The 26,438-nt window shown below is 38.0% G+C and overlaps 1 protein-coding gene across 7 annotated transcripts in view; it reads left to right on the forward strand.

The window, feature by feature from the left end:
* PSME3IP1 (proteasome activator subunit 3 interacting protein 1) overlaps positions 1 to 26,438 on the forward strand; it is a 49,412-nt gene that overhangs the window by 16,908 nt on the left and 6,066 nt on the right. For all 7 annotated transcript variants that reach the window (XM_068528993.1, XM_068528994.1, XM_068528992.1 and 4 more), the window contains one exon: positions 6,374 to 6,438. In XM_068528993.1, the coding sequence (XP_068385094.1) occupies positions 6,374 to 6,438 (65 nt within the window). The remainder of the gene's footprint in view (positions 1 to 6,373; positions 6,439 to 26,438) is intronic.

A 26,438-nucleotide genomic window follows, 5' to 3' on the forward strand; every position in this document is an offset into this window, starting at 1 on the left:
CAAGGTAGCAAGTTCTATGGAAGGATTTATATAGGGTGTAATGAGATCAGGGAGGAGGAATAACTCTGCCTGGAGGTGGATATATGTGCTCATGCTGGGGAAGTTAAGGCATTAGAAAGAAGAGGTTGATTAGGTAAGATGACTAGGGCTTTGACAGGCAGACGGGGAGAGCAGAACACCCCAGGAAGGGAGAAGAGCTGAGGCAAGGGCACTATGATCTATAAGAACATGGCAGCTGTGACAGGGTTACACACCTGGCTGGGGCTCTGCTTGTTTGGTGTGGGGTGGCAGCGGTGCCTTGTTTGCTCCTCTCTTTTCAAGTCTTCAAATGGTACCAAAGTGATTAAATCTGGTCATTTCAATTTGACCAACCCTACCACAGGCAAAAGGATGTTAAGCTTAAGTGCAGACTATTAGGAAAATCAATATGGTATATTGGCGACCAGCCACATGTTTTGAAGAAAGTGTGTTGTTGCAGTTTTGTGGTTTGGCACACCTTCTGTCTCCTGATGTTCCCAGGAACATTGCTAGGAACGTTGTTTACATGTAAAAATGTTGTCATGGTATAGCAGCCAAGGGGAGGAATATCAGTATCCTGAAAAGGGCCAGTTACCCAGCCATGAATTATTCCTTTCAAGTTTTCATATAAGCTTTCTTGGTGGCCCAGTGTCTTTGAGAATTTGGATGTGGGTCAATTGTACTGGGCTATACCAAGAAAGGGCTCTCTAGGTGGTCAGTTAGTTACCTCTCAGCAGTGTCTTGCTTCTAGCAGAATGTGTGTTGTAAGTAGCTCTCCTAGTCCTTAGATCAACTTTTATTAGATCATCCTTTATTGTTGTTTTGTGTAGCAAGGTGATAAATTAGTCTCCTGGGGCAGGAGTTCCTAATCTACCCAGCCTTGGGTTTATTAGAGTCACCTGGGAGTTTGTTAATACTGTAGATTGCCTCACACTAATTCTGTCTGGCTCAGTAAGTTTGGAGTGAGCTCTGGAAGTCTAATTTTTAAAGTTCCATGGATAATTCCGATGCTTGGTGAAAGTCTGATGCCTGACGTGTGTATGTTATGAAGCATAGTAATAAAACAAGCCCCCCTGAACCCATCACCCAACTTAAGACCTAGAGCATTATCAACAATATGAGTCTGCCTCTGTGCTCCTCCCCATTCTGTCTCTGTGCCTTGCCATCCTCACGCCACTTTCCTATATCTAGTTTACCATTCTTTTGCCTTTCTTTACTCTTAGTAGTTTTGGGGTTTTTTTTGTTTTTGTTTTTTGCTACCTATATAGGTACCCATAAACAATATAATAGCTTGCTTGTTTTGAACTTTATAAAAAATGATTTTATTATATATACACCACCTTCTGTGAATTTGGTTTTTCAATCAAATTGTTTCTCTGATTGAAACAATTTTGTATGTGTGTATGTATGTGTATGTACAGCTATAATTTGTTCACTTTCACTGCTGTATAATAGTGCATTATTCGAGATACCGAAATTTGTTCATTCTCCGGTGAATGAATGTTTGAATTATGACAGATGGTGCTGACAGGTCAAGGACATGCTTTGTTACATATGTACATCTGTTTCTCTAGAGCTGTGTGTGCAATATGTTAGTCCCTGGGCACCTGTGGCTATCTAAATGAATGAAAACTAAATGAAATTTAAAATCCAGTTCCCTAGCCACACTAGTCACATTTTAAGTGTTAAATAGCTACACGTGGCTTGTTGCTGCCCTCCTGGACAGCACAAATACAGCAATAAAGTGATTTATAAAATAGTATCTCCTTATGGTCTTAATTTGCATTCCCCTGTTAACAAATGTAGTTGACATATCGTATGTTGATTTGCCATTCATGTGTCCTGTTGTGTGGAAGGTCTGTTCATTTATATTGCCATTTTTCTACTGGGTTATTTGTATTCTTCGTATTGATTCATAGTTTTTTTTTGTTTTTAAACATAGTCCTGATATTTTTTTTCTCCAGTTTATAGCTTATCTTTTTACTTTAAAGTGGTCAAATATATTTAATTTTAAGGTGGTCCGTTTTTAAAAATTGAGATGTAAGTGACATGTAACACATTAATTTCAAGTGTACAACATAATGATTTGATAATAATATGAGATATATACATATATATATATAGTGAAATGATCCCCATAGTAAGTCTAGTTGACATCCATCACCACACATAGTTACACATTTTTTTTCTTGTGATGAGAACTTCTAAGATCTGTTCTCTTAGCAGCTTTCAAATATACAGTACAATATCATTAACTATAGTCACCATGATGTACATTACATCCTCACTACTCATTTATTTTATAACTGGAAGTTTGTACCTTTTGAAGGTGGTCCATTTTAAGGTGGTCAAATCCATCAATATTTTCTTTTTATGGTTAGAGCCTTTTATATTTTGTTCAAGAAATTCTTTCTACCCTGAGGTTGTAATATAGTTTTTCTTGTAAAAGTCTTAGAATTTTTGTCTTTCACATGTTAGTCTTTAATCTATCTGGAATTGATTTTTGTGAAGGGTATGAGGTAGGGATCACATTGCAATTTTTTCTTCAAATGAAAAGCCAATTTTCTAGCAATTTACTAAATACTTCTGCCTTTCCTCAGTGATCTTCAGTGTCACCTCTGTCTTATAACAAGTTTCCATACCTATATGGGTTTGTCTGTGGATTCTTTTTTCTGTTCCTAGGATCTGTTGGACCAGTATCACTCTGTGTAATTACTGTAGCTCTGTACAGATCTTGATATCTGGTAGAGCAAGTCCCCTTACATTCTTCTCAGGGATGTCTTGTCTATTCTTGGCCACTTCATTCTTCCATATAAATTTTAGATTTAGTTTAAATTCTTTAACAATCCCTATTGGGATTTTTATTGGAATGTTATTAAATTGCTTGATAAATTTATGGAGAGAACAGACCTTCATGGATTTGAGTCTTTCTCTGTCCATGGCATATATCTACATTTATTTGTTTCCTTTAATTAAAGTCATCCAATAAAGTCATGGAGTTTTGCTGTTTTTTTCCCCCCAAAAAATTGTACATGTCTTTTGTTAGACTTATTCCTAGGTATTTTATATTTTTTTGGTTGCTGGTGTATAAAAGTGCAATTGATTTTGGGACATTTACATCCAGCCACGCAATTCTTATAAACTTTAATAATAACTCTTGTTAACTTTAATAATTTATCAGTGGATTCTTTGAAATTTCTATGTAGAGAGTCACCATTTGTGAATAATGACAGTTTTATTCTCTTCCTTAATACCTTTTAGTTCCTTTTTCTTATCTTATTGTGCTGGCTGGGACCACCAGTAAAATGTTAGAAAGAAACAATTACTGCGCACATCCTTGTTTTATTTCTAATTTTAAATAGAATGTTTAACTTTTTCACCACTAAGAATATTTATTGTTTTTGTTTTTTCAGATATCCTTTAAGGTTAAGGAAGTTCTGTTCCTAGTTTCATAAGAGGTTTTTTGGTAGCCATGAGTTGTTAAATTTTGTCAATTTTTTTCTGCTTTTGAATTGATAAAATAAATTTTTCTTTGTTACAGTGAAAAAATAAAGATTTTTCTAATGTTGCATTCCTGGTGATAAACCCAACTAGTAGTGATGTATTTTCTTTTCTTTCTTTTTTTTTTTAAACTCTGCTGGATTTGGTTTGCTAATGTTTTGTATAGGTTTTTGCATCTGGAATCATGATGGAGACTGGCCTGTATTTTTTTCCCCCCACTTTATCTGATTTTGATGTGTAGATTAAACCTAGCTTCATAGAATGATTTAGGGAGTGTTCCTTCTTTTTCTGTTTTCTGGAGGAGTTTGTATAAGATAGTAGTGTTCATTTGTGGCAGTTTGGTAGAACTCTATAAAATCACTTTGGTCCCTGTTCTTTTAACTTGTGATTATAGGACTATCTACGCTTTTCCGTGTCTTTTTGAGTCAGCTTTATTTAGTTATATTTTCTGGGAATTTGCTCATTTTGTCTTTTTTCAAGTGTGTTAGCTAAATTGTCAGTATTCCTTATTTTTGTGATTGCTGTTCTGTCTGTAATTGTCCTTTTTTCATCCCAAATATTGATGAATTATACTTTTATTCTTATTTTCACTATTTTCATGAGAGGGTAGTCTCAGTCTTATTAGTCTTTTCAAAGATCTTTTGGGTTTACTTCTTATTTTTTCTATTTCATTAATTTTTGCTCTTTAATATCTTCTACCTTCTTTCTTTGGAATATTCTTTACTTTCTTCAAACTTATACTTTTATTATTTCTGTTATAAACAACTGTCAGATACCAAGCTAATTAATTTTCAGCTCTTTCCAGTTATAAGCATCTAAAGCTATAATTTTTCCTCAGCTTTCATTGTATACAATTTGGTATTTCCAACTAAGTACTTTTAGATATCCATTATGATTTCTTTGTTGACTCATGAATTAGAAACTTTTTTAAATTTCCAAACATATTGAGGTAACTTAACCATATTTCACTGGTTCTAAGATGAACCTGTTTCTCCCTTACATTTTAATACCTTATAATCAGTGGTGTCTTAGAGTGTATGAAATATAATCTTTATCTTTTGTTACCAATTTCTACCTTAATTGCATTATGGTTTATATGTGCTGATTCTTTTGAAATTGCTTTAGACTAGCTTTGTGACCTATTCCTGAGATTAATTTTTGTGAATGTTCCAAGTTGAGGAGAATCTGTGTTTTGTAATTGTTTGTTCTGGGTTCTATGTAGGTACAACAAAACAAACTTATTGATTGTATTGTTCAAATCATCTGTTTCTTTACATATTTGTCTGCTTGTTCTATCTACTTGAGGGGAGTTTTTGAAATCTCCCACTGTAGTAATGATTTCTTGATTTTTCTTCAGTCTTTTGAACATAGTATATTTTTAAGCTCTTTTAGAAGCATAGATGTTCAGGATTGTTATTTCTTCATAGTGAATTAAACTTTGTTTCATTATAAACTAACCTCCTTTATCCCTTATAATACTTTTGGTCTTAAAGTCTATTCCCTTAATATTAATATAGGTACCCCAGTGTTCTTTGGATTAGTATTTGCCATGGTAACTCTTTTTCCATTCCTTTACTTTCAGTCTTTCTGGGTCTTAAGTTGTTTGTTTTGCTTCTAAATTTTTAGGTGTGTCTCATAAATAGCTGATTTAAAATTTAGTCTGTTAAACTCTCTTTATAGGTAGGCTTGGACTTATTAGGATTTTTTATACAATTCTACTATCTATTTTTAAAAATTAATTTTTTGGCCATGCCACGTGGCTTGCAGGATCTCAGTTCCCCAACCAAGGATTGAACCTGGGCCGTGGCTGTGGAAGCCTAGAATCCTAACCATTAGGTCACCAGGGAACTCCCCAGCTTCTACTATCTTAATGTTATTTGTCTTTTTACTTAAAAAATTTTTTTCCATGTATTCTTTTTATAAAAATTGATTACAATTTTAAAATCTTTTATTCATTTTCTTTTCTTTCTACTTCTTTGGATTTTTGTATTCTATTTCTATTCATTTGGTGGCTTACCTTGCAATTTATCAAGAATACTTAGTAAAACCTAAAGTAAATAGCTATCTTACTTCCCTGCAAAATTATCCATGGACCTTAGAACTTTTAGCTACAGTCACCTTCTTCCTTCCTTACATGCTGTCCAGGACTTTAGTGTGGTCATGTTTAACACCACAAATTAGATGCTGTTTTTTTATATAGACTGTTTGTTTAGATTTGTATTTACAAGTTTCTTTGTTCACCATCCCTTCCTTCTGGGGTTAAGGCCTTCCTCCTGGGACCATTTCCTTCCTCTTTGGAGTGCATTCTTTTTTTTTTTTTTGACCTAAATTTTTTATTAGGTAAGAATTTACAAACATTACTTAATATTAGTGGTAACAGTGGAGCTGGAGAGCATTGTGCCTTCTAGCTGCATGGCGAGAGAAGTACATTCTCTAGATATTCTTTTAGTGAAGGTCTTTTGGGTGACTTTCAGAATCTCTAGCATGTCAGTAAAGATATTTCTTTCAATCTTTAATAACTGAATTTTTGTCATATATAAACATGTCCAGATATTCTTAATCCATCTGTGGTTCTAACCAAGATGAATGATGACAACAAAGAATCTGATGTTTTGGTGATGCTTGAAGATGTAATGCTTCACCCCTTGAATTGGTCAGAGGTTTAAATTATCTTTATAACAATAATATAACTGGAAGGAGATTAAGAACCTGAAATGGAGACTTTTCATTTCAGATCATCTCAGCTCCTTGAGGCTGCCTAAGACCCATATAAATAGTTATTGGAGCTCCTGATTCCCAAAGTTTGATCCCCAAGATTGGACCTAGCTCGAATCACCATATTTTTTTGTTACAGCTCAGAGAGTGGCAACAGTTTGAAAAGACTGAAATCGGACCCTGACCCAGATGATAAGAATCAAGGTGGGTGGCAGCTTTCATTTCGTTCTTGACTCATCATATACGTGAACCATGGTAAAAGGCTGGAATGCATTGTATCTGCGGAGGAATGCGTGCATCTCTAAGCAAACCTACCTAAACTTAACTTACCAAACCATTTTTAGACCATGCAGGATTTAAACCTAGCAATATGTCAGCTGCCCTGCAAAGTAATATGTTAGAAACCAGTGGAACTGATAAATGACAATTGTGTTCTCCCATGAGCGCTTACAAAGCCAAAGCCCTGGTCATATCACCTCTACTCACAGAGAGTTTTTCTCTGTCTCCCTTAAATGTCAAGTTTCTTCATTTCACCTGGCTGGCTACCAGTGAGAGCTAGAATGCCTGGCTTCTGCTGTTGGTTGGATTGGACTGAACCGAGAGGCTACAAAATACAGTTTCCAGGAGTACACTTTCTTTGGTGGTTCCTTTTATGTGATCAAATCTGCTACTGTGTTAAGTGGCACGAAGTTATAAGTGAAAGTGAGTGTTACTTAGGACTGAATCAAGGATAAGAAATTCAAGAGTGTTTTCAGTTCTTCTACTCCTGACTCCCTGTGGAATTGAGACTCTGAGCTGAACTCAAAGGGTCATCGATAAAACAGGGCTTACATTTATTTCTCTGTCACACACACAAAAAAGGATATTTTAAAATATATTTTTTTCTTTCAAAAAAATAATGATTATTTTTAAAAGTATATCCACTGAACTCCAGTAATGGTGAGCTGTTGCTGATATCTTTTTACTCTAGAATTTACTTTTGAAAAAGATACTAAGCGAAGAGCCTCCCTTCTACCTGTATGTCCTCTTCCATCCAATTCTCCTTCCCAGTGGGAAATAGTATTGTATATTTTTAATGTATATATGTATATATCCAGAGCTATTCTATGTATGTATAAGCAATTACAAATATTCTCTTTTTTTTTAAAGTGTTTTATTGTAGATAACTTAAAACATTCAAATATTGAGATGATGGTATAATGAACCCCATCATGTACCTTCAACAGTTTTTTTTTAAATTAATTAATTTATTTATTTTTGGCTGCATTGGGTCTTCGTTGCTACGCATGGGCTTTCTCTAGTTGCAGCGAGCAGGGGCTACTCTTCGTTGCAGTGCGCGGGCTTCTCATTGCAGTGGCTTCTCTTGCTGTGGAGCATGGGCTCTAGGCACACAGGCTTCAGTAACTGTGGCACGCGGGCTCAGTAGTTGTGGTTCACGGGCTTAGTTGCTCCGTGGCATGTGAGATCTTCCCAAACCAGGGCTCGAATCCGTGTCCCCTGCATTGGCAGGTGGATTCTTAACCACTGTGCCACCAGGGGAGTCCCAACAATTTTTAACACATGTCCAATCTTCTTTTTTTTTTAAAGAAAGTTTTATTTATTATTATTATTATTTTTTGGTTGCACTGCACGGCTTGTGGGATATTAATTCCCCGACCAGGGATTGAACCCAGGCCACGGCAGTGAAAGTGCTGAGTCCTAACCACTGGACCGCCAGGGAATTCCCCATCCAATCCTATTTCATTTAAATCTCCCAACTGTAGTATTTTGAGACAAATCTCAGACATCAAATTATTTCATCTATAATTCTTCTGTATGTATCCCTAAAAAAAATAAGGATTCTTTGTTTTTTTAACATAATTGCAATACTATTATCACACCTGAAATAATTACAGTAATTCCTAAATGTTATCAAGTACCAGATTAGTATTCATTTTCCTCAGTTTTCCCATACATTTTTTTCTTGACAGTTGATTTTTGTTTTTAAGATTCAAATGCAACACTGTGATCACTTAATTGTTTTTTTAAATTGTGTTGAAGTATAGTTGATTTATAATATTGTGTTACTTTCTTCTGTACAGCAAAGTGACTCAGTTATACATATATATTTTTCATATTCTTTTCCATTGTGGTTGGTCATAGGATATTGAATATAGTTCCCTGTACTATATAATAGGACCTTGTTGTTTATCCATGCTATATATAATAGTTTGCCTCTGCTAATCCCAAACTCCCAATCCTTCCCTCCCCTATCCTGCCTTACCCTTGGCAACCACAAATCTGTTCTCTATATCTGTGAGTCTGTTTTTGTTTCATAGTTATGCTGATGTGTGCCATATCTTAGATTCCACATATAAGTAATATCAGATGGTATTTGTCTTTCTCTTTCTGACTTACTTCACTTAGTATGATAATCTCTAGGTTCACCCATGTTGCTGCAAATGGCTTTATTTCATTCTTCTTTTATGGCCGAGTAATATTCCATTGCGTGTGTGTGTGTGTCTGTGTGTATGTGTGTGTACACACATACACACACACACACACAGACACACACACACTACATCTTTATCCATTCCTCTGTCGATGGACATTTAGGTTGTTTCCATGTCTTGGCAATTGTAAATAGTGAGGTGCATGTGTCTTTTTGAATTAGAGTTTTGTCTGGGTATATGCCCAGGAGTGGGATTGCTGGATAATATGGCAACTCAATTTTTTTTTTTTAATTATTTGCTTTATTTATTTTAAAATTTTATTTATTTATTTATTTATTTATGGCTGTGTTGGGTCTTCGTTTCTGTGTGAGGGCCTTCTCCAGTTGCAGCACGTAGGGGCCACTCTTCATCGCGGCGTGCAGGCCTCTCACTATCGCGACCTCTCTTGTTGTGGAGCACAGGCTCCAGACGCGCAGGCTCAGCAATTGTGGCTCACGGGCCTAGTCGCTCCGCGGCATGTGGGATCTTCCCAGACCAGGGCTCGAACCCGTGTCCCCTGCATTGGCAGGCAGACTCTCAACCACTGCACCACCAGGGAAGCCCGGCAACTCAATTTTTAGTTTTTTTGAGGAACCACCATACGGTTTTCCATAGTGGCTGCACCAATTTACATTCCCACCAACGGTGTAGGAAGGTTCCCTCTTCTCCACACCCTCTCCAGCATTTGTTATTTGTAGACTTTTTAATGATGGCTACTCTGACCAGTGTGAGGTGGTACCTCATTGTAGGTTTGATATGTATTTCTCTAATAATTAGTGCTGTTGAGTATCTTTTCATGTCTGTATGCCTTCTTTGGAGAAATGTCTGTTTAGGTCTTCTGCCCGTTTTTGGATTGGGTTGTTTGTTTTTTTGTTGTTTGGTTGTATGAGCTGTTTGTATATTTTTGTAATTAGGCCCTTGTCCGTCACATCATTTGGAAATATTTTCTCCCAGTCCATAGGTTGTCTTTTTGTTTTATTTATGGTTTCCTTTGCTGTGCAAAAGCTTGTAAGTTTGATTAGGTCCCATTTTTTAAGTTTTGCTTTTATTTCTATTGCCTTGGGAGACTGACCTAAGAAAACATTGGTACGGTTTATGTCAGAGAGTGTTTTGCCTGTGTTTTCTTCTAAGAGCTTTATGGTGTCTTCTCTTATGTTTAATTCTTTAAGCCATTTTGAGTTTATTTTTGTGTATGGTGTGAGGGTGTGTCCTAACGTCATTGGCTCTAGGCACGCGGGCTTCAGTTGTTGTGGTGCACAGGCTCAGTTGTGGCGCGTGGGTTTAGTTGCTCCAAGGCATGTGGGATCTTCCCAGGCCAGGGCTTGAACCTGTGTCCCCTGCATTGGCAGGCGGATTCTCAACCACTGCACCACTAGGGAAGTCCCACATACTGATTTGAGTATGTTGAACAATCCTTGTGACCCTGGGATGCATCCAACTTGGTCGTGGTGTATGACCTTTTTTATGTATTTTTGGATTTGGTTTGCTAATATTTTGTTGAGAATTTTTGCGTCTATATTCATCACAGATATTCGCCTGTAATTTTCTTTTTTTTGTAGTGTCTTTGTCTGGTTTTGGTATCGGTGACAGTGGCTTCATAGAATGTCAACCCATTGGGAGTGTACCCTCCTCTTCAGTTTTTTGGAAGAGTTTGAGAAGGATCGCTATAAGTTCTTCTTTGTATGTTTGGTAGAATTCCCTAGTGAAGCCATTTGGTCCTGGACTTTTGTTTGTAGGGAGTTTTTTTTTTATTACAGATTCTATTTCATTTCTAGTGACTGGTCTGCTCAAGTTATCTATTTCTTCTTGATTCAGTTTTGGTGGCCTGTATGTTTGTAGGAAAGTTGTACATTTCTTCAAGGTTGTCACATTTGTTGGCATATAATTGTTCACAGTATTCTCTTATGGTTTGTTGCACTTCTGTGATATCTGTTGTGATTTTTCCGCTTTCATTTCTTATTTTGTTTATTTGGGTCTTCTCTCTTTTCTTCTTGTCGAGCCCAACCAGAGGTTTGTCAATTTTGTTAACCGTTCAAAGAACCAGCTCTTGGTTTTATAGATTTTTTCTATTGTTTTTTAAATTTCTATTTTATTTATTTACTCTCTCATCTTTCTTATCTCCTTCCTTCTGCTGACTTTAGGTTTTGTTTGTTCTTCTTTTTTTTCTAATTCCTTTTGGTGGTGGGTTATGGTGTTTATTTGAGATTTTTCTTGTTTCTTAAAGAAGGCCCCTATATTGCTATGAACTTCCTTCTGAGAACTGCTTTGGCTGCATCCCATGGATTTTGTATGGTTGTGTTTTCATTGTCATTTGTCTCAAGGTATTGTTAAATTTCTTCTTTGGTTTCATTGTTGATCCATTGGTTTTTTAGTAGCATGTTTAGTCTCCATGTAATTGTTTTTTTGTTTTGTTTTGTTTCTTTTCCAGTGGTTGATTTTTGGTTTCATGCTATTGTGGTCAGAAAAGATGCTTGAAATAATTTTTATACTCTTAAATTTGTTTAGGCTTGTTTTGTGCCCAAGTCAATCCTAGAGAATGTTCCACGTGCACTTGAAAGGAATGTGTATTCTGCTTTTTTTGGATGTAATGTCCTGAATATATCAATTAAGTCTAACTGTTCTATTCTGTCATTTAGGATCTCTGTTGTTTTATTGATTTTTTGTCTCGAAGATCTGTCCATTGATACGAGTGGGGTGTTAAAGTCTCCTACTATTATTGTATTCCTGTCAGTTTCTCCCTTTATGTCTGTTAGTATATGTTTTATATATTTTGGTGCTCCTGTGTTGGGTGCATATATGTTGACAAGTATAATATCCTCTCCTTATATCGATCCTTTTATCATTATATAGTGTCCTTCGTTATCTTTGTTTTAAAGTCTATTTTGTCTGATATGAGTATTGTGACCCTCGCTTTCTTGTCATTTCTGTTTGCACGAAAGATCTTTTCCCATGCCCTCATTTTTAATCTATGTGTGTCCTTTGCCCTGAAGTGTGTCCCTTGTAAGCAGCATACTGTAGGCTCTAGTTTTTTTATCCAATCGGCCACTCTGTGTCGTTTTTTTTTTTTAATTTTTAAATTTTATTTTTTTTTTTTATACAGCAGGTTCTAGTTAGTCATCAGTTTTATACACATCAGTGTATACATGTCAATCACATTCGCCCAGTTCATCACACGACCATTCCCACCCCCTGCGGCTTTCCCCCCTTGGTGCCCGTACGTTTGTTCTCTACATCTGTGTCTCAACTTCTGTTCTGCAAACCGGTCATCTGTACCATTTTTCTAGGTTCCACATACATACGTTAATATACGATATTTGTTTTTCTCTTTCTGACTTACTTCACTCTGTATGACAGTCTCTAGATGCATCCACGTCTCAACAAATGACCCAATTTCGTTCCTTTTTATGGCTGAGTTATATTCCATTGTATATATGTGCCACATCTTCTTTATCCATTCGTCTGTCGATGGGCATGTAGGTTGCTTCCATGACCTGGCTATTGTAAATAGTGCTGCAATGAACACTGGGGTGCATGTGTCTTTTTGAATTATGGTTTTCTCTGGGTATATGCCCAGTAGTGGGATTGCTGGATCATATGGTAATTCTATTTTTAGTTTTTTAAGGAACCTCCATACTGTTCTCCATAGTGGCTGTATCAGCTTACGTTCCCACCAGCAGTGCAAGAGGGTTCCCTTTTCTCCACACCCTCTCCAGCATTTGTTGTTTGTAGATTTTCTGATGATGCCCATTCTAACTGGTGTGAGGTGATACCTCATTGTAGTTTTGATTTGCATTTCTCTAATAATTAGTGATGTTGAGCAGCTTTTCATGTGCTTCTTGGCCATCTGTATGTCTTCTTTGGAGAAATGTCTATTTAGGTCTTCTGCCCATTTTTGGATTGGGTTGTTTGTTTCTTTAATATTGAGCTGAATGAGCTGTTTATATATTTTGGAGATTAATCCTTTGTTGATTCATTTGCAAATATTTTCTCCCATTCTGAGGGTTGCCTTTTCATCTTGTTTATGGTTTCCTTTGCTGTGCAAAAGCTTTGAAGTTTCATTAGGTCCCATTTGTTTATTTTTGTTTTTATTTCCATTACTCTAGGAGGTGGATCAAAAAAGATCTTGCTGTGATTTATGTCAAAGAGTGTTCTTCCTATGTTTTCCTCTAAGAGTATTATAGTGTCCGGTCTTACATTTAGGTCTCTAATCCATTTTGAGTTTATTTGTGTGTATGGAGTTAAGGAGTGTTCTAATTTCATTCTTTTACATGTAGCTGTCCAGTTTTCCCAGCACCACTTATTGAAGAGACTGTCTTTTCTCCATTGTATATCCTTGCCTCCTTTGTCATAGATTAGTTGACCATAGGTGCGTGGGTTAATCTCTGGGCTTTCTATCTTGTTCCATTGATCTATGTTTCTGTTTTTGTGCCAGTACCATATTGTCTTGATTACTGTAGCTTTGTAGTATAGTCTGAAGTCAGGGAGTCTGATTCCTCCAGCTCCATTTTTTTCCCTCAAGACTGCTTTGGCTATTCACGGTCTTTTGTGTCTCCATACAAATTTTAAGATTTTTTGTTCTAGTGTAAAAAATGCCGTTGGCAATTTGATAGGGATTGCATTGAATCTGTAGGTTGCTTTGGGTAATATAGTCATTTTCACAATATTGATTCTTCCAATCCAAGAACATGGTATATCTCTCCATCTGTTGGTATCATCTTTAATTTCTTTCATCAGTGTCTTATAGTTTTCTGCATACAGGTCTTTTGTCTCCCTAGGTAGGTTTATTCCTAGGTATTTTATTCTTTTTGTTGCAATGGTAAATGGGAGCGTTTCCTTAATTTCTCTTTCAGATTTTTCATCATTAGTGTATAGGAATGCAAGAGATTTCTGTGCATTAATTTTGTATCCTGCAACGTTACCAAATTCATTGATTAGCTCTAGTAGTTTTCTGGTGGCATCTTTAGGATTCTCTATGTATAGTATCATGTCATCCGCAAACAGTGACAGTTTTACTTCTTCTTTTCCAATTTGTATTCCTTTTATTTCTTTTTCTTCTCTGATTGCCATGGCTAGGACTTCCAAAACTATGTTGAATAATAGTGGTGAGAGTGGACATCCTTGTCTCGTTCCTGATCTTAGAGGAAATGCTTTCAGTTTTTCACCATTGAGAATGATGTTTGCTGTGGGTTTGTTGTATATGGCCTTTATTATGTTGAGGTAGTTTCCCTCTATGCCCACTTTCTGGAGAGTTTTTATCAGAAATGGGTTTTGAATTTTGTCAAAAGCTTTTTCTGCATCTATTGAGATGATCATATGGTTTTTATTCTTCAATTTGTTAATATGGTGTATCACATTGATTGATTTGCGTATATTGAAGAATCCTTGCATCCCTGGGATAAATCCCACTTGATCGTGGTGTATGATCCTTTTAATGTGTTGTTGGATTCTGTTTGCTAGTATTTTGTTGAGGATTTTTGCATCTATATTCATCAGTGATATTGGTCTGTAATTTTCTTTTTTTGTAGTGTCTTTGTCTGGTTTTGGTATCAGGGTGATGGTGGCCTCATAGAATGAGTTTGGGAGTGTTCCTTCCTCTGCAGTTTTTTGGGAGAGTTTGAGAAGGATGGGTGTTAGCTCTTCTCTAAATGTTTGATAGAATTCACCTGTGAAGCCATCTGGTCCTGGACTTTTTTGTTTGTTGGAAGATTTTTAATCACAGTTTCAATTTCATAACTTGTGATTGGTCTGTTCATATTTTCTGTTTCTTCCTGGTTCAGTCTTGGAAGGTTATACCTTTCTAAGAATTTGTCCATTTCTTCCAGGTTGTCCATTTCATTGGCATAGAGTTGCTTGTAGTAGTCTCTTAGGATGCTTTATATTTCTGCGATGTCTGTTGTAACTTCTCCTGTTTCATTTCTAATTTTATTGATTTGAGTCCTGTCCCTCTTTTTCTTGATGAGTCTGGCTAATGGTTTATCAATTTTGTTTATCTTCTCAAAGAACCAGCTTTTAGTTCTATTGATCTTTTTCTTTTTTTTAACATCTTTATTGGAGTATAATTGCTTTACAATGGTGTGTTAGTTTCTGCTTTATAACAAAGTGAATCAGTTTTACATATACATATGTTCCCATATCTCTTCCCTCTTGCATCTGCCTCCCTCCCGCCCTCCCCACCCCACACCTCTAGGTGGTCACAAAGCACAGAGCTGATCTCCCTGTGCTATGTATGCGGTTGCTTCCCAGTTCTGTTGATCTTTGCTGCTGTTTTCTTTGTTTCTGTTTCATTTATTTCTGCTCTGATTATGATTTCTATTCTTTTGCTAACTTTGGGTTTTGTTTTTTCTTCTTTCTCTAGTTCCTTTAGGTGTAAGGTTAGATTGTTTACTTGAGATTTTTCTTGTTTCTTGAGGTAGGCTTGTATAGCTATAAACTTCCCTCTTAGAACTGCTTTTGCTGCATCCCATAGGTTTTGGATCATCGTGTTTTCATTGTCATTTGTCTCTAGGTATTTTTTGATTTCCTCTTTGATTTCTTCAGTGATCTCTTGGTTATTTAGTAATGTATTGTTCAGCCTCCATGTGTTTGTGTTTTTTACGGTTTTTTCCCTGTAACTGATTTCTAATCTCATAGCATTGTGGTCAGAAAAGATGGTTGATATGATTTCAATTTTCTTAAATTTACTGAGGCTTGATTTGTGACCCAAGATGTGATCTATCCTGGAGAATGTTCTGTGAGCACTTGAGAAGAAAGTGTAATCTGCTGTTTTTGGATGGAATGTCCTATAAATATCAGTTAAACCCATCTGGCGTACTGTGTCATTTAAAGCTTCTGTTTCCTTATTTATTTTCATTTTGGTTGATCTGTCCATTGGTGTAAGTGAGGTGTTAAAAGTCCCCCACTATTATTGTGTTACTGTTGATTTCCTCTTTTGCAGCTGTTAGCAGTTGCCTTACATATTGAGGTGTTCCTATGTTGGGTGTATATAGATTTATAATTGTTATACCTTCTTCTTGGATTGATCCCTTGATCATTATGTAGTGTCCTTCCTTCTCTCTTGTAACATTCTTAAATTTATTTATTTATTTATATATTTATTTATTTATTTATTTATTTATTTATTTATGGCTGTGTTGGGTCTTCGTTTCTGTGCGAGGGCTTTCTCTAGTTGTGGCAAGCGGGGGCCACTCTTCATTGCGGTGCGTGGGCCTCTCACTATCATGGCCTCTCTTGTTGCAGAGCACAGGCTTCAGACGTGCAGGCTCAGTAGTTGTGGCTCACGGGCCTAGTTGCTCCGTGGCATGTGGGATCTTCCCAGACCAGGACTCGAACCCGTGTCCCCTGCATTAGCAGGCAGATTCTCAACCACTATGCCACCAGGGAAGCCCTCTTGTAACATTCTTTATTTTAAAGTCTATTTTATCTGACATGAGTATTGCTACTCCAGCTTTCTTTTGATTTCCATTTGCATGGAATATCTTTTTCCATCCCCTCACTTTCAGTCTGTATGTGTCCCTAGGTCTAAAGTGGGTCTCTTATAGACAGCATATATATGGGTCTTGTTTTTGTATCCATTCAGCCAGTCTGTGTCTTTTGGTTGGAGCATTTAATCCATTCACGTATAAGGCAATTATCGATATGTATGTTCCTATGACCATTTTATTAATTGTTTTGGGTTTGTTTTTTGTAGGTCCTTTTCTTCTCTTGTGTTTCCCACTTAGAGAAGTTCCTTTAGCATTTGTTGTAGAGCTGGTTTGGTGGTGCTGCATTCTCTTAGCTTTTGCTTGTCTGTAAAGCTTTTGATTTCTCTATCGAATCTGAATGAGATCCTTGCCGGGTAGAGTAATCTTGGTTGTAGGTTCTTCCCTTTCATCACTTTATCATGCCACTCCCTTCTGGCTTGTAGAGTTTCTGCTGAGAAATCAGCTGTTAACCTTATGGGAGTTCCCTTGTATGTTATTTGTCGTTTTTCCCCTGCTGCTTTCAATAATTTTTCTTTGTCTTTAATTTTTGCCAATTTGATTACTATGTGTCTCGGCGTGTTTCTCCTTGGGTTTATCCTGTATGGGACTTGCTGCGTTTCCTGGACTTGGGTGGCTATTTCCTTTCCCATGTTAGGGAAGTTTTCGACTATAATCTCTTCAAATATTTTCTCTGGTCCTTTCTCTCTCTCTTCTCCTTCTGGGACCCCTATAATGCGAATGTTGTTGCATTTAATGTTGTCCCAGAGGTCTCTTAGGCTGTCTTCATTTCTTTTCATTCTTTTTTCTTTATTCTGCTCTGCAGCAGTGAATTCTACCATTCTGTCTTCCAGGTCACTTATCCGTTCTTCTGCTTCAGTTATTCTGCTATTGATTCCTTCCAGTGTAGTTTTCATTTCAGTTATTGTATTGTTCGTCTCTGTTTGTTTGTTCTTAAATTATTCTAGGTCTTTTTAAAACATTTCTTGCATCTTCTCGATCTTTGCCTCCATTCTTATTCCGAGGTCCTGGATCATCCTCACTATCATTATTCTGAATTCTTTTTCTGCAAGGTTGCCTATCTCCACTTCATTTAGTTGTTTTTCTGGGGTTTTATCTTGTTCCTTCATCTGGTACATAGCCCTCTGCCTTTTCATTTTGTCTATCTTTCTGTGAATGTGGTTTTTGTTCCACAGGCTGCAGGATTGTAGTTCTTCTTGTTTCTGCTGTCTGCCCTCTGGTGGATGAGGCTATCTAAGAGGCTTGTGCAGGTTTCCTGATGGGAGGGACTGGTTGTGGGTAGAGCTGACTGTTGCTCTGGTGGGCAGAGCTCAGTAAAACTTTAATCTGCTTGGCTGCTGATGGGTGGGGCTGGGTTCCCTCCCTGTTCGTTGTTTGGCCTGAGGCACCCAACACTGGAGCCTACCTGGGCTCTTTGGTAGGGCTAATGGCTGACTCTGGGAGGGCTGACGCCAAGGAGTACTTCCCAGAACTTGTGCTGCCAGTGTTCTTGTCCCCACGGTGAGCCACAGCCACCCCCCGCCTCTGCAGGAGACCCTCCAACACTAGCAGATACGTCTGGTTTAGTCTTCCCTGGGTTCACTGCTCCTTCCCCTGGGTCCCGATGTGCACACTACTTTGTGTGTGCCCTCCAAGAGTGGAGTCTCTGTTTCCCCCAGTCCTGTCGAAGTCCTGCAGTCAAATCCCACTGGCCTTCAAAGTCTGATTCTCTAGGAATTCCTCCTCCTGTTGCCAGACCCCCAGGTTGGGAAGCCTGATGTGGGGCTCAGAACCTTCACTCCAGTGGGTGGACTTCTGTGGTATAAGTGTTCTCCAGTCTGTGAGTCACCCACCCAGCAGTTATGGGATTTGATTTTGCTGTGATTGCACCCCTCCTACCATCTCATTGTGGCTTCTCCTTTGTCTTTGGATGTGGGGTATCTTTTTTGGTGAGTTCCTGTGTCTTCCTGTCGATGATTGTCCAGCAGCTAGTTGTGATTCTGGTGTTCTCACTAGAGGGAGTGAGAGCACGTCCTTCTACTCCGCCATCTTTGTTCAGGCTCCCTTATTTATTTATTTTCAATTTGGATGATCACTGTGTCTTTTTTTTTTTTTCATGTAATGTCTGAAACATTTATATTAACATATTTCCATACATATTTCCATACAAATACAAATATAAGATTTTTAGAAATTTCATGTAATGTCTGAAACATTTATATTAACATATTTCCATACAAATAACCCAATGAAAGTTTAGTATTAGTTGTTTTGTTTGTTTTTTTATACTGCAGGTTCTTATTAGGCATCAATTTTATACACATCAGTGTATACATGTCAATCCCAATCGCCCCAGCACACCACCATCCCCACCTCACCGCAGTTTTCCCCCCTTGGTGTCCATATGTCCATTCTCTACATCTGTGTCTCAACTTCTGCCCTGCAAACTGGCTCATCTGTACCATTTTTCTAGGTTCCACATACATGCATTAATATATGATATTTGTTTTTCTCTTTCTGACTTACTTCACTCTGTATGACAGTCTCTAGATCCATCCACGTCTCAACAAACGACTCAATTTCGTTCCTTTTTATGGCTGAGTAATATTCCATTGTATATATGTACCACAACTTCTTTATCCATTCATCTGTTGATGGGCATTTAGGTTGCTTCCATGACCTGGCTATTGTAAATAGTGCTGCAATGAACATTCGGGTGCATATGTATTTTTGAATTACGGTTTTCTCTGGGTATATGCCCAGTAGTGGGATTGCTGGGTCATATGGTAATTCTATTTTTAGTTTTTTAAGGAACCTCCATATTGTTCTCCATAGTGGCTGTATCAATTTACATTCCCACCAACAGTGCAAGAGGGTTCCCTTTTCTCCACACCCTCTCCAGCATTTGTTGTTTGTAGATTTTCTGATGATGCCCATTCTAACAGGAGTGAGGTGATACCTCATTGTAGTTTTGATTTGCATTTCTCTAATAATTAGTGATGTTGAGCATCTTTTCATGTGCTTCGTGGCCGTCTGTATGTCTTCTTTGGAGAAATGTCTATTTAGGTCTTCTGCCCATTTTTGGATTGGGGTGTTTGTTTCTTTAATATTGAGCTGAATGAGCTGTTTATATATTTTGGAGATTAATCCTTTGTTGATTCATTTGCAAATATTTTCTCCCATTCTGAGGGTTGTCTTTTCGTTTTGTTTATGGTTTCCTTTGCTGTGCAAAAGCTTTGAAGTTTCATTAGGTCCCACTTGTTTATTTTTGTTTTTATTTCCATTACTCTAGGAGGTGGATCAAAAAAGATCTTGCTGTGATTTATGTCAAAGAGTGTTCTTCCTATGTTTTCCTCTAAGAGTTTTATAGTGTCCAGTCTTATATTTAGGTCTCTAATCCATTTTGAGTTTATTTTTGTGTATGGTGTTAGGGAGTATTCTAATTTCATTCTTTTACATGTAGCTGTCCAGTTTTCCCAGCACCACTTATTGAAGAGACTGTCTTTTCTCCATTGTATATCTTTGCCTCCTTTGTCATAGATTAGTTGACCATAGGTGCGTGGGTTAATCTCTGGGCTTTCTATCTTGTTCCATTGATCTATGTTTCTGTTTTTGTGCCAGTACCATATTGTCTTGATTACTGTAGCTTTGTAGTATAGTCTGAAGTCAGGGAGTCTGATTCCTCCAGCTCCATTTTTTTCCCTCAAGACTGCTTTGGCTATTCGGGGTCTTTTGTGTCTCCATACAAATTTTAAGATGATTTGTTCTAGCTCTGTAAAAAATGCCATTGGTAATTTGATAGGGATTGCATTGAATCTGTAGATTGCTTTGGGTAGTATACTCATTTTCACAATGTTGATTCTTCCAATCCAAGAACATGGTATATCTCTCCATCTGTTGGTATCATCTTTAATTTCTTTCATCAGTGTCTTATAGTTTTCTGCCTACAGGTCTTTTGTCTCCCTAGGTAGGTTTATTCCTAGGTATTTTATTCTTTTTGTTGCAATGGTAAATGGGAGTGTTTCCATAATTTCTCTTTCAGATTTTTCATCATTAGTGTATAGGAATGCGAGAGATTTCTGTGCATTAATTTTGTATCCTGCAACTTTACCATATTCATTAATTAGCTCTAGCAGTCTTCTGGTGGCAGTTTTAGGATTCTCTATGTATAGTATCATGTCATCCGCAAACAGTGACAGTTTTACTTCTTCTTTTCCAATTTGTATTCCTTTTATTTCTTTTTCTTCTCTGATTGCCGTGGCTAGGACTTCCAGAACTATGTTGAATAATAATGGTGAGAGTGGACATCCTTGTCTCGTTCCTGATCTTAGAGGAAATGCTTTCAGTTTTTCACCATTGAGAATGATGTTTGCTGTGGGTTTGTCATATATGGCCTTTATTATGTTGAGGTAGGTTCCCTCTATGCCCACTTTCTGGAGAGTTTTTATCAGAAATGGGTGTTGAATTTTGTCAAAAGCTTTTTCTGCATCTATTGAGATGATCATATGGTTTTTATTCTTCAATTTGTTAATATGGTGTATCACATTGATTGATTTGCGTATATTGAAGAATCCTTGCATCCCTGGGATAAATCCCACTTGATCGTGGTGTATGATCCTTTTAATGTGTTGTTGGATTCTGTTTGCTAGTATTTTGTTGAGGATTTTTGCATCTATATTCATCAGTGATATTGGTCTGTAATTTTCTTTTTTTGTAGTGTCTTTGTCTGGTTTTGGTATCAGGGTGATGGTGGCCTCATAGAATGAGTTTGGGAGTGTTCCTTCCTCTGCAATTTTTTGGAAGAGTTTGAGAAGGATGGGTGTTAGCTCTTCTCTAAATGTTTGATAGAATTCACCTGTGAAGCCATATGGTCCTGGACTTTTGTTTGTTGGACGATTTTTAATCACAGTTTCTATTTCATTACTTGTGATTGGTCTGTTCATATTTTCTGTTTCTTCCTGGTTCAGTCTTGGAAGGTTATACCTTTCTAAGAATTTGTCCATTTCTTCCAGGTTGTCCATTTTATTGGCATAAAGTTGCTTGTAGTAGTCTCTTAGGATGCTTTGTATTTCTGCGGTGTCTGTTGTAACTTCTCCTTTTTCATTTCTGATTTTATTGATTTGAGTCCTCTCCCTCTTTTTCTTGATGAGTCTGGCTAATGGCTTATCAATTTTGTTTATCTTCTCAAAGAACCAACTTTTAGTTTTATTGATCTTTGCTATTGTTTTCTTTGTTTCTATTTCATTTATTTCTGCTCTGATCTTTATGATTTCTTTCCTTCTGCTAACTTTGGGTTGTGTTTGTTCTTCTTTCTCTAGTTTCTTTAGGTGTAAGGTTAGATTGTTTACTTGAGATTTTTCTTGTTTCTTGAGGTAGGCTTGTATAGCTATAAACTTCCCTCTTAGAACTGCTTTTGCTGCATCCCATAGGTTTTGGGTCGTCGTGTTTTCATTGTCATTTGTCTCTAGGTATTTTTTTATTTCCTCTTTGATTTCTTCAGTGATCTCTTGGTTATTTAGTAACGTATTGTTTAGCCTCCATGTGTTTGTCTTTTTTACGTTTTTTTCCCTGTAATTCATTTCTAATCTCATAGCGTTGTGGTCAGAAAAGATGCTTGATATGATTTCAATTTTCTTAAATTTACTGAGGCTTGATTTGTGACCCAAGATGTGATCTATCCTGGAGAATGTTCCGTGCGCACTTGAGAAGAACGTGTAATCTGCTGTTTTTGGATGGAATGCCCTATATATATCAATTAAATCTATCTGGTCTATTGTGTCATTTAAAGCTTCTGTTTTGTTTCTTTATTTATTTTCATTTTGGATGATCTGTCCACTGGTGTAAGTGAGGTGTTAAAGTCCCCCACTATTATTGTGTTACTGTCGATTTCCTCTTTTATAGCTGTTAGCAGTTGCCTTATGTATTGAGGTGCTCCTATGTTGGGTGCATATATATTTATAATTGTTATATCTTCTTCTTGGATTGATCCCTGGATCATTATGTAGTGTCCTTCCTTGTCTCTTGTAACATTCTTTATTTTAAAGTCTATTATCTGATATGAGTATAGCTACTCCAGCTTTCTTTTGATTTCCATTTGCATGGAATATCTTTTTCCATCCCCTCACTTTCAGTCTGTATGTGTCCCTAGGTCTAAAGTGGGTCTCTTGTAGACAGCATATATATGGGTCTTGTTTTTGTATCCATTCAGCCAGTCTATGTCTTTTGGTTGGGGCATTTAATCCATTCACGTTTAAGGTAATTATCGATATGTATGTTCCTATGACCATTTTATTAATTGTTTTGGGTTTGTTTTTGTAGGTCCTTTTCTTCTCTTGTGATTCCCACTTAGAGAACTTCCTTTAGCATTTGTTGTAGAGCTGGTTTGGTGGTGCTGAATTCTCTTAGCTTTTGCTTGTCTGTAAAGCTTTTGATTTCTCCATCAAATCTAAATGAGATCCTTGCCGGGTAGAGTAATCTTGGTTGTAGGTTCTTCCCTTTCATCACTTTAAGTATATCATGCCACTCCCTTCTGGCTTGTAGAGTTTCTGCTGAGAAATCAGCTGTTAACCTTATGGGAGTTCCCTTGTATGTTATTTGTCGTTTTTCCCTTGCTGCTTTCAATAATTTTTCTTTGTCTTTAATTTTTGCCATTTTGATTACTATGTGTCTCGGCGTGTTTCTCCTTGGGTTTATTCTGTATGGGACTCTCTGCGGTTCCTGGACTTGGGTGGCTATTTCCTTTCCCATGTTAGGGAAGTTTTCGACTATAATCTCTTCAAATATTTTCTCTGGTCCTTTCTCTCTCTCTTCTCCTTCTGGGACCCCTATAATGCGAATGTTGTTGCGTTTAATGTTGTCCCAGAGGTCTCTTAGGCTGTCTTCATTTCTTTTCATTCTTTTTTCTTTAGTCTGTTCCGCAGCAGAGAATTCCACCATTCTGTCTTCCAGGTCACTTATCCGTTCTTCTGCCTCAGTTATTCTGCTATTGATTCCTTCTAGTGTAGTTTTCATTTCAGTTATTGTATTGGTCATCTCTGTTTGTTTGTTCTTTAATTCTTCTAGGTCTTTGTTAATCATTTCTTGCATCTTCTCAATCTCTGCCTCCATTCTTATTCCGAGGTCCTGGATCATCTTCACTATCATTATTCTGAATTCTTTTTCTGCAAGGTTGCCTATCTCCACTTCATTTAGTTGTTTTTCTGGGGGTTTTTCTTGTTCCTTCATCTGGTACATAGCCCTCTGCCTTTTCATCTTGTCTATCTTTCTGTAACTGTGGTTTTTGGTCCACAGGCTGCAGGATTGTAGTTTTTCTTTCCCACTGTGTCTTTTGATTGGAGAATTTAGTCCATTGACATTTAAGATAATTAATGATAGATATGTATTCATTGCCATTTTAAACCTTGTCTTCCTGTTGATTTTATATTTCTTCTTTGTCTCTCTTTGTTTTTCCTTTTGTGGTTTGATGATTTTCTTTTGTATTATGCTTATGTTCTTTTTGGTTTTCGTGAATCTATTGTATGTTTTTGATTTGTTGTTGCCCTGTTTTTCAAGTATGTTAACCCCTTCCTATATCTGCTTGCTTTAGACTGGTAGTCATATAGGCCCAAACACATTCTAGAAAAAAAAAAAAAATCTACATTTTCGTACTCTCCTCCCCCACATATTATGATTTTAACGTCCTCTTTTGCATCTTCATGTTCATCCTTTTGCTGTTCATTGTGGTTATAATCACTTCCACAGAAATTTTTTGATTTTTTTTTTTTAATCTGTGTACTGTCTTATTTATGTGATTTACTTTCCAATTGTGATTTTCTCTTTCCTATAGATTTTTACGACTTTCTATTTAGAGAAGACCTTTCAATATTTCCTTTAGGATAGGTTCAGTATTTCCGTATTCTTTTAGTTTTTACTTGTCTGAGAAATTCTTTATCTCTCCCTCTGTTCTAAATGATAATCTTGCTGGGTAGAGTATCCTAGGTTGCAGATTTTTCCCTTTCAGGACTTTGAATATATCTTGCCATTCCCTTCTGGCCTGCAGTGTTTCTGTAGAGATATCAGCTGGTACCCTTATGGGTGTTCCCTTGTGATTCTGTGTTTTTCTCTTGCTGTCTTTAGAATTGTCTCTTTAACTTTTGCCATTTTTATTATAATATGTCTTGGTGTAGGTCTGTTTGGGTTTACCTTCTTCAGGATCCTCTGTGCTTTCTGTATCTGGTTATCTGTTTCCTTCTTTAGGTTTGGGAAGTTTTCAGCTGTTGCTTCTTCATTTTCAATCCCCTTTTCTCTTTCTTCTTCTTATGGGATCCCTATTATGCATAGGTTGGCATGCTTTATATTATCCCATAGGTCTCATATTTTTTTCATTTTTTTTTTTTCATTTGGGTTTTTGTCTCCTGTTCTAATTGGGTGATTTCCATTATTGTATCTTCTAGATCACTTATTCGTTCTTCTGCATTATTCATTCTACTATTCATAGCCTTTCAGCTTTCATCTCTTCAAGTGAATTCTCTAATTTTTCTTGGCTCCTCCTTATAGTTTCTAGTTCCTTTTTATAGTAATCTGCATTTCTATTGATAACCTTTCTTAATTCCTTCAGTATTTTCATTATCTCCTTTTTGAATTTGGTGTCTATTAGACTGAAGATGTCTGTTTCATTGTTTATTCTTTCAGGGGAATTCTCTTGATCTTTTCATTGGGAGTGGTTCCCCTGCTTCTGCATTTTACTTATATTTCTCTTGCTCTATGAGTTTAGGAGAAACAATTATCTACTGTGGTCTTTGAGGGCTATTTTTATCTGGGAACATCCCTGTGTAGCCTCTGTGGGTTTAATATTTTTTGGTGTGAGGGCTGCTTTTAGTATGGATGCTTGCCACCTCTTTTCTCAGTGTATGCAGGCCATTATCCCCTTGCTAGGAGGTGTGACTGATGTTGTGGTAATTAGAGCCTGCACTGGCTATTGAGCGGGGCCTCCTCTTTGCTCTGTGGTTGTCACTGCCTTGTCCAGGGCAGGGCCTGATCCCTAGTTGTTGGAGTAGAAGCCCCCAGCTCCATTTCTGAGCTGTGTTTCTGATCTGTGGTGCGAGGTAAGCGGGATTGGAGTGCTCCCACTGGGAGAGGAGCCACTGAGTATTCCTCCGCTGGAGCCGTTCACCTGTGAGTGTGCTCTGTTTTGTCACCTTTCACCCGTTGTGTGGGCTCACAAAGTACACTGTTGTTGGCACTGCCCTAGGCCCCACCTCAGTTGTGGGTATGCTGGCAGTTGGCCCTGGTGCCTCTCAGACTTTGTTTTCACAAGGCCACCAGTGCAGATCCACTGAAGTCGCGTCCCAGGACTGCAGTAGTTGCACACCTGGACCTGCTATGGGAGCTATGGAGGCAGCTCAGACCCTGGCCTGGACCAACCCCTGTGTGTATGCGCCCTCAAAGCCCATAGCTGCTAAGGCCAGACCTGTCCCAGCCACGGGAGCACCAGTTGTCCGTTCAGATGTTCCGCAGGCACTGAATTCACAAAGCTGGCAGTGTAGGCGTAAATCTGCGGTTTTGCACAGTCGTGGGGAGAGATTTCAGCTCTGCTTCCTAAGTTGCATGACCCCTGGGGCTCAGCTGTGATTTCAGCCCCACCTCTGCGTGTGGGCAACCCACTGGTGTCTGTTCCCAAGACCGCTGAGGCAGCGGCCGGAGCATGCGAGCCTGCTCTGGCGGGAGGGGGCCGGAGCAGCTTGGGTGCATGAGCTGGCCTGGGCTGGGGCCCCGCATGGAGCCTGAGGAAGCAGGAGACGGCAGGTGGGGAAAGAGACTGCAGTGTTGGCCCCACCCCTCCCTTTTGCATTGCCACTTAACAATGGCGCTTCGCTTCTGTGGCAGCCCAGGGTTCTGCCACGAGCACTCCTGGTTGCAGCACCCCACACTCCAGCCCCTTCAGGCTGTCTCCTCACAGCCCCCAACAGTCCTCTCCCCAGGTCTGTCCTCTAAACCCTGTGTTCCAGCACCCAGCCCCTGCCCATACCAGTGGACATGCCTCTCAGGGTGGGGTGTGCAGAGTGGTGACACAGACTGTCTGTGTAGGTCTCTCTCTGTCCTGCCTGCCGCTAACTAGTTGTTGCGCTCTCCCTCTGAGCCTCTGAAGCTTCTTTTTTGTCCCAGCTGATCTCCCCGCCCATGAGGGGACTTCCGAGGGTGTAGGAACTTCTACTCTCCTTCAGCTCCCTCCCAGGGGTGCCAGACCCGTCCCACTTTCTCTCTCTCTTTTTTTTTTTCCTTTTGTCCTACCTGGTTA

This window comes from Eschrichtius robustus, chromosome 19 (genome assembly GCF_028021215.1).
Source record: "Eschrichtius robustus isolate mEscRob2 chromosome 19, mEscRob2.pri, whole genome shotgun sequence".
Taxonomy (NCBI): Eukaryota; Metazoa; Chordata; class Mammalia; order Artiodactyla; family Eschrichtiidae; genus Eschrichtius; species Eschrichtius robustus.